The 9,200-nt window shown below is 45.6% G+C and overlaps 1 protein-coding gene across 1 annotated transcript in view; it reads left to right on the plus strand.

The window, feature by feature from the left end:
- The window catches only part of LOC8027741 (neural cell adhesion molecule 1), a 534,141-nt gene that overhangs the window by 499,453 nt on the left and 25,488 nt on the right, over window positions 1-9,200 (plus strand). The window contains exons 2-3 of the mRNA XM_042292876.1: window positions 7,163-7,322; window positions 8,117-8,256. Coding sequence (XP_042148810.1) covers window positions 7,163-7,322; window positions 8,117-8,256 — 300 coding nt within the window. The remainder of the gene's footprint in view (window positions 1-7,162; window positions 7,323-8,116; window positions 8,257-9,200) is intronic.

The following is a 9,200-nucleotide window of genomic DNA, read 5'->3' on the forward strand; positions in this document are numbered from 1 at the left end:
AGGGCATGCTCCTGCTGGACAAAGGCCATCCTCATATCGTTTTCCTCTGCGAGGCTCCTTTCCAGCAGCGCCATACGTCCTCCGACCTGGCGGGCACCACTGCCCACAGCTGCTGCCGCACTACCACTGTTGCACGCTGCAGCAGCCGCAGGTGTAGGAGCTGGTGACCCTGCAGTAGATGTCTGGCTAATCAGGCAAGCTGCTGGGGCTGCTGCAGGTCTATCAGCGATGCAGGCAGCCGCTGGTGACAGTGGTGCACCGACGTCTGAGGCAGGCCCAGCTGGTGAACCGGGCTCCTCTGCAATTGAAAGAACACGTAGAAGTTATGAAGTGAACAATGGGACATACATGAAGAGTAGAAAGGGTTTTTATAAGTTTGAGATTGTATTTTTGTTTTTCATGCAGTTGCAATTTGAAGTATTTGATTTTTTTTTTCTGCTGCTGATCTAATGTGTAACAATGTTTTCATCCATTTTGAACCTGTGCCATAAACTAGGCCACTAGATCACTTAACCGTTTCCACCTTTTGGAGTGCTTGGTATAGATATTTCTTGGCAGAAATCATGCTATGATTATTTTAATACCCTGTGCTGTTTGTTTCTTTGTCAGGGGAGTATGGTCATTGTTAGTCTGCAGTAGTTGCCATGTACTGTTTTGAAGCTGTATGGAACCCAGCCCTGCAATGATATATGTTACCTTGTACATAAGTAATGTACATGCTGTTCGCACCATTTGTTCATTTTTACTAAATTATCTTGAAATTGAATGTTGTCATGCACACTTTTTACTTTGTTATTGACGACACAGTCATCTGCAACAAGATTAATATTAGATGAGATGGTTGCTGCAAGGTCATTCATGATTATTAAAAAACGTAGGGGTGCCAGTATGTACTACTGAGGAACACCAGGTGAAACATTTCTGAAGGCAGACTCATTATGATCTATAACCGTATCCATGCATATCCATGAGAAGATCAGTGGGTAAAGACGAAAAGGTACCAGTTTAGAAAGTACAGGTCAAGACATGGAAACGGTTCAAGCATTCTACCCAAGTCGGCATCAAGAGGATCCTCCTCGCCGTCCAGCATCGGCTGCAGTAGTCGGAGAACTGGGAGGCTGCAGACCGGGGGCAGATAGGGTGCCCCATCGCTGTCCTCCATATTTTCCTGTCTGTTGAACACGTGTGAGGCCACCGCCCCAACCAGCACGGAGGTGGCGCTCATTGGCTTGCCAGGTGGCCCCCCTCCTAAAGGAGCAAACAGTAGTCAATCTAGGCACTCCAAGTTCTAATGTTATCTAAGATCTGTTTTCCTTTTTAAATATACCCCGATTTATAGGCATGCATTTGCTGATAGGGAATGTTCATCCCCTCTGCCCCATGCGTAATGAAATGAAATATTGAGCATCTGGGTGTTGTCAGTTGTGATCTACTGTACATGTCCGCCGCAAAAACTGCAAGTAGAATTACTGATTTAACGGTAGTATTATATCGTGCTGCGGTTCCGTTCATGCTGCTCCATTGTCAGGTTACTACGGTATTCAACTGACAGCATTAGGTTGCATAACCGACTTGTCTGCGCACGTTCACGCTCCATCCCCCATGACAGGTATTCCAGAAACAACAGTTCGAAACAAGGGCGAATTTGTGACCGACAGTTCGGGCTACAAATGTGACCCATCGCTCATTCCGAGGCACTTTCAGCGCGATGAGAAACCTGAACGAGAGACTTGCCTGTTTTGTGGACCTTGTTTTTTTCTTTGGAATGGTCCTTCTTCGCTTTGGCCTTCACATTTTCCCACCATTTTTTTAGCTGTTTCACGTCCCGTCGATATACACCGTGGTTGCAGTTATACTCGTTGCAGAGTCGAATCCAAGTTGCCTTTTTTTTGTTTAACGACGATTCGTCGGTCTTTTTACATTCGATGATTTTTTTGTACGTCATTACAAGTTCCATCAGTATTGCCTTTTCGATCTCTGTGAACCGCGCAGCGGGTGCCTTGGCCTTATCCATTACACGCTACGGAAATGAAAACTTTAAAAGAACAAACCAGCAGGGCAAGTAAACACGAAAAGGCAACGGCGGTGGTGGCGTTGGAACAAGGATATCGGAAGGACTTGGAATGTATTCAGCATGGATATTGATGGCTATATTGCTGGCCAATTTAGTTTGAAAGAAGATGCACGAGCTACGTTCGTTTCTGAAATCGCAACATGTTTGTTATGTGCTAATATTTCTTTATAAACACAAATTATGTAAACACACTAAGAATTAACTTACTTTTGTGGTCTTACGCAAAGTATAAATATAAATTTCTTTTCTACTCTCGCTCCCGGACGCATCCCGTAGAAGGGCTCCCTTCACTTGCTCGAGTGAAAGCGAAGTGCCATTTCAGAATGGTAAACCTCACTTCAAGTGGAAGTGCCCCTTCAACCGCCCTTCTGTAAGTGAAGGGTCGCCCTTCACTTGGCATGACTCGGAGTGACATCTATGAATTCGGCGGTTAGTTCTCAGAACCCCCCTCGTTGCCTCAGACAACAAAGCGCTCCCTCGCGAGTTATCGAATATATTTTCTTTTCTTGTTTCCTGATTATACGATCATTATAGCGTAAGAGCGGATTTTGTCAACATTCCCTCCTTCCACATTTTCCCCTCGGTCTCCTTTACGCCCTTCTGTACTCGGGTGTTTTGCTCGCCGCCATCTTTAGTTTGTAGGCATTTAAAATTTAGCTTTCGCGTTCGATTTGTCCACTTTGTGTTCAAGCTCATCATATATAAATGCTTGTACCTAGCCTTCGCTCGAATTTCAGTTTACTGATAGCTTCTCTATATAAATAGTTTACTGATAGCTTCGTCATATATAAATACTTGTACCTAGCCTTTGCTCGAATTTCAGTTTACTGATAGCTTCTCAAGCCTCAAATGACGACCAGCCCATATCCCCCTGTGCCACCTCATTCGGTCTGCCCCCATGCGCTCCCAGTGCCAACCTGCCCACACTTCTTTGCCGGATTTCGGAACTTGATTGAACCTCAGCTCTCACGCACAGTACCGCATTACCGAACGACAGTCTCGGCATCACAACTCCTTTCCAGATCCCCGCTTTCTACTTCATGTCTATTAAAATTCCACAGTGCTTTGTGTTTCATAATTGCCGAGTTTCTTTTCCCCTTCTTTAGTACATTTTCCTCGTGTTCTTTTAGGTATTTGCTTCCCTGGTTTTTGCATACCCCTAAATATTTATATCTGTCTACAAAGCCTATTACTATGTGTTGTATTTTCAGGGGATCTCTTTTGTCGTCGTTAAAAACCATTACCCCAGATTTGTCGCTACTGAAATTTAGGTTCAGCATGTCACCCTCCCCTCCGCATTTCCCCATTAGTTCTTGCAATGTATCATGGCTATCTGCTAAGAGTGCAGCAATGTCATCTGCACACATAAGCCCAGGTATAACTTGATTTACTTTTCTCCCTCCCTCCATATCAAAGCCCAGATTACTCTCTTCTAGTCCCTTTTCCATTCCACTCATGTTTGTCATGAAGAGCAGGGGGGCAGTGGGCAACCCTGCTTAAGCCCTCTTTTAATTGCTGCTGGTTGTGTAGTTTCTGCTTCGCAATGAAAAATCACCTTATTGTCTGTGTATACCTGTTGTAAAAACCAAACCAACTTTGAATCTAGGTCATACCCTCTGAGCTGTTCCCAACGTCTTTCCTGGCTCACATTGTCATATGCCCCCTTTATTTCTAAAAATGCTATTCATAATGGCCTAAAATCTATCATTGCAATTCCTATACACCGAGCAGTGGTAAATAGGTTGTCTTCAAGTCTTCTGTCCCTTCGGAAACCGTTTTGAAGCTCTCCTAAGATCTGTGTTCTCCCCGACCATTCTTCCATTCTTGTTTTGATTATCTGCATAGTTAGCTTGTATTGTATAGTACCGAGGTTACCGTTATTGGGCGGTCCGATTTGATATCATCCTTGTTTCCCTTTCCCTTATATATTAGCCTCATCTTGCTTAGTTTGCAGTCATCCGGTATGTCCCCCCCCCCCCCCCCACACACACACGTACACACACAGCCTCATCTTCCTTAGTTTCCAGTCATCCGGTATGTCTCCCCCCCCCCCCCCCCCCCCCCACACACACACACACACACAGGCAAGCACAATTATTTGGTATATCACCTGTTTTAACTTTGATTTGCTATTTTTGCATCTTTATTAGCCTCATGAATATATGGTCGCTCTCATTGTTTCACTATTTTCCTTCACCTGTACCCTTCTGCTGTCCTCGTTCTTCCAATCAGTTTGTTCGAGCTCCGAGAAAAAAGACATCGTGGACATTTCAGCAGTGTTGTGAACTCTTATCTTGCGCGTTTATCGATATTGCATATATTATTGTACCTTGTTATATTGCTCGAGTTATACTGCTTTCAAACCGGTCACGAAATACTTTTTTGTGATTAGACGGCTTTCTCGAAGGCTGCTCCGGTCGCCAAAAAAGCAAGTTCTGTGTATGTGCGAGCACTGCTGCGCTCTTCGTTCGCGTGTGGACCGGCGCCGTTGTGCTTTTCGCTTTTTCCCGAAGAAGGTCGGACTTCATTTTCCCCCACCGCGTGTTTTGTAAACACAGGCCAAGAAAGACCAGAAAAATTGCGGCGTTATTTTATCTATCAAGCAAACCGTCATATGCGGAATTTCATTTAATTAGGAACGCGAAAGACGCTTCCGAAAGCCGCCTCCGCGTCTTTTCGAAACGTCGCTCCGATTTTTGTGGTTGTTGTTTTCTAACGCTTTTGGCAGCTGGCCGACACTGCACCTTCCTGCACCTTCCACGCTGGCCAATGCGCTCGCCTCGTCTCCAGCGTCCGCTCTGCTAAAGTGGAAAGAGGGCTTTGCTAGAGGAACTTGTCCTGGTCGTTGTCTGTCCGTTTTTTTTTTGTTTTTTTTTCTACCACTGGGACATTTTTTTTTTTTTTTTTTTATCTCCTTCTGCTCGCTTTGGCGAGCGAGCAAATCGTGCGCTACACGCACGTCTATAAACTGCAATTCTGCATAAAAAAAGAAAGAAAAAATAATGACTTTTTTTTTATATATATATAGCACGGAAGCCGCTGCCGACGCTTCGATGTGTTGCACACTCTAGTGCGGGAGGGGTGTGGGGAAGGGAAGACAGCCGTTTCCAGCTGACGTCACGAGTGGATGCAGGTGTCTTGATTTCGAATCAGCGTATCAAATGTTTGAGAACATCCTCCTCTTCCCCGTCCTAAATTTTACTCCTGCGGAAATCAGTGGGGTTCAGGACATCCGGACCCCCTCTGAATCCGCCACTGGCTGACGTGACGGATCGGTGCGGAGCTCGGGGCCGCGTCTGACGCGTTCCAGCCGCGGATCTCCGATGCCCGGCAGTCCTATTGATTCGGGAGCGGGGCGAATTCCAGCGGATCAATCTGTCGGCCGACGCCCCCCTGTGAATGCAGCCAAGATTGGCCCTTGACGCTCAACTGCGTCCCATCTCGCTGACTCCCCTTTGTGTGCGGGCGTCACGCCGCCCAAGCATCCGGGGCCGCCGTGAGGCAGGTTCACCGGTCCTCTGACTCATCGGCTCGCACTCGACACGTGTGGGACGACGACGATGGGAGATTTGAGAGCGCGCGCTTTGTGCAGCCCGCGTTCACACTGGAAGCGGATCCGCGTTCGCGAAGCGGATCCGCGCGTTTTCAACCGCAAAGCGGCTAGGTTCGAGCGGTTATGGCGCGTTCACACTGGAAGCGGATCCGCGTTCGCGAAGCGGATCCGCGCGTTCTCAACCGCAAAGCGGTTAGGATCGAGCGGTTGGAGCGCGTTTTTGCCAACCGCTTCGGGACCGATTTCTCCCAACCGCTTTCACGAACCACAAAGCGGCAACCAATCACAACGCGACGCTGACGTGACGTCAGTGACTTTCGAAACAAGATGGCACCTGTCGCTGGTGAGGCGTCCAAGGCGCTGTAGTCCTAGCGCTGTAGTCTTAGCTTTCGACAAATCAACAAAGAAACTTGATGTTCACGTCCGTCACTTGAATCCGCCGCGAAAAGAATTGACTCGTAATTTTAACGGGCTTCGCACCGGTGATCTGGTTCGGGAAAGAGTTTGTTAATTATTCCGGGTACCACAGCTCAAGCTTGCTGCCTTCTTAATCTCTGCCTGTAGAACGTCGGAACCCACCCCTGATCGACCGAAATGTCAGCTTTTCTGCCCACTAAGCAGTCGCGTGAACTATTGAAAGCTTTCGACACCGTGCATGACCACCACGAAGGCCGCTAGAGACGTCGTGAACTTGATTGCGAAGCCAACGCACTACCGCGGAGGGGGCAGGGTACCTGCGCTAGCTCGACCTGTAACGTTTACCACTAATAAAATAAATAAAGGGAACCTACTCAAGAAATAAAGTGTACGTACCAGACAATACAGAGGTAATCCATACGGCGTTTATTGCAGCTGAATGTCAAACAAACAGTAGACCCGATCGACGAGCGAGTGACGAGAGGAGAGTCCGCCACCAACGAAGCCACGACCGGCTAGCACCGAACACATTCCCCCGCACCACGGTGATATAAAAATGATGTAAATACGGTGATTTTTTGTGTCACCTTCGTTGGTCTGTAGACTGTTTTTTCTGGAGTCGCTCCAGCGTTGAACGTTGTGGAGTCGTTCGCTGTGCGGTGCAATATGTGTTGCAGGGCAGTGTAGGAACGTTTAGGGAGAAACTGGTATCAAAGTAGAGCGTCCGCTGGAGTTTTAAACTGAAATGATCTTTTATTTGCCTAACAAAAAAACGCATGATTGTTGTCCATATCATCTGCAGGATCGCAAATATTGTAATCGTATTATTTTCACGTATGCTCCTAGTGGTCGAGCAGTTTACTTTGACCGAATAAATTGTACCCCAACATAAGCGTTAAAAGAGTGACTATGCGTCGTCACGACGCCATCGTAGAGGGCGAAGAAAATCTACCAGTGGAGAGAAAATATTTGAGCGGTAGTTATTTTAGACGGCACCCTTCACGTGGCACTGCGAGGGTGCACCTTTTTCTGAAACAGCTTGAAAAGAGCGCTCATTTGTGGCGGCAGTGCTCACAGGCTAGTGTAATTTGCTTACTTTCTTTCCTTTGTTCTCGCAGAATGCCGGGGTGAGCTGTTCCTGCAGCCAGCGAAGCCCGAACTCAGCCTCTTCACGGGAGAGAACTTCTTCGTCACGTGCTTTGCGGGACCAGGCACGGAGCAACAGTCCATCACGTGGACGGGGCCCGACGGAAAGGAAATCAAGACAACTTACGGACGGTAGGTTCATCTTACCCCTTTGTATCTACAGATGCTGAAATCTCTTCTCTCCTATTCGAATATTCTGCTATCTAGGTGCACGCTTCCCTGCGTTCTGGTCGCTGAAAAATGAGTGTCGCTGGATAGTCTTGAAAGATATCCCCTCCGCGCAATCACTCCCGTGGCGAGGCATCTTTCGAGGCAGTTGATGGGTTGAAATAATGCAGCAGAGCTTGCGAAGTTCTAATTGCAGCTTTTCTATAAAACGATAACTGCAGTTGTAGACATATTTGTTGCATCTATCACTTCATTGTATTTGCTGAACTACCGAAGGGCAGCATACCTTTGGCTGTCGCTTTCTGCGAAGAGCATAAAGATTACAGTTAACTCGCAGCACATTTCTGTCTTACAGTAAGAATAAATAAGGTAAGCCAATGAAACTAGAGTCACAGGTAGGAATGTTTTGTATTTTCATTGCTTTTATATATAGAGCTTAGGTGTGTCACCTTTGAAATACTGGTGCAGGCATATGGGAATTTCTCGGCTCAAATAAACAATAGACTCGCTTTGCAAACAGTTTTGATGATATAAAATGCATGATGCTCTCGTGTCAATTGGGAAATATAAATTTCAAATAAGTTTTATGAAATTCAGTAGAGCAAAGACTTGTCATGTTACTATAACGTGTGAATATATGTTCAATTTCTGTACAGTTCGCTCACTGTACAAAATCAGTCTTTATTATCTGTACACATACTCTTGACATTAATAAAGTAAAAGCAGTAACCGCAGAAACCACTTTCGGCCTCATGCAGAATCCACATAGTTCCTCCCACGGGGGACCAGTCGGGACTGAACTTGGTTGTGGAAGAAGTCTGGGCATCCGACAAGGGAAGCTACACCTGTTCGTCCCCCAACCAGGGAGAAGAGGCTACCTTCAACCTGGTTGTCTACCGTGAGTAGGACCACAGTAGTCATTTCCACTAGCATTTTCCTCCAAAGTGTAATCAGTAGATTATTGGCTCCAAAATATTGCCTCTGATGATCAGACAGCAGATAGTTTACCAGGCTGATATGGCCGGACGTCTTAAATCTTGATTACAGCAAAACTTCTACTAAAGCCACTATAAAACTTTGGTAAATGTGTAACTTTCACATGCTACAAAAAACTATGCAAGAGTATCACTTTATTCAATAAAATGCTTAGGATTCATAACCATATACATTTCGTGTTTTCAAACGGGTTTTTACATAGTTAATGGGAACACCCTAGGTTTCAAGACCTGGAATATATTTTCCAAAATGTCCAACAATTCAATTTTTATTGTCATTTGTGAAGGAATTGCATGATTGTGTGTTGACAGTGAGAAGGTACAAGATGCTGTCAAAAAGGGCAGCGGAAGAAGATCTTTATATGCGATTCATTCGTTTGATCTTTCTAGTTTATATAAAGATTGTTATTAGTAGGAATTATAGGAAGGGCTTCAACAGTAATTGCAGAGCTGCCACAGCCGCTCAAAGGAAAAGCCCAGAAACCTCCAGCTTTTTGGGTTTCTTTCTCTTCTTTTTGCTGAAAATCAAAAAATTAGGTCGTCTGGATTAACGCTCAGTCATTTGTTAGGGTGTGCCAGGTGCCCTTCGTTGGTTTGACAGATAAACTCCAAACATTTAAAATGCTTACCAGTAATGGTAGGCACACGTGACTTTCTACCAGGAAAAATACTTGCATTGCTTCCATGTGGGAAACTTTGGGGGATGAAACTTAATCTAGATAAAACTGTGTCCATGACGTTTTCGAGAAAGCAAGTGAAAACTAATTTTTGTTATGTAGTCAACTATATTATTTTACAAACAGTGTCTGAATATAAGTATTTAGGCGTCTACTTCACAACCTCGCTG

This window comes from Ixodes scapularis, unplaced genomic scaffold (assembly GCF_016920785.2).
Source record: "Ixodes scapularis isolate PalLabHiFi unplaced genomic scaffold, ASM1692078v2 PGA_scaffold0__279_contigs__length_252992795, whole genome shotgun sequence".
Taxonomy (NCBI): domain Eukaryota; kingdom Metazoa; phylum Arthropoda; class Arachnida; order Ixodida; family Ixodidae; genus Ixodes; species Ixodes scapularis.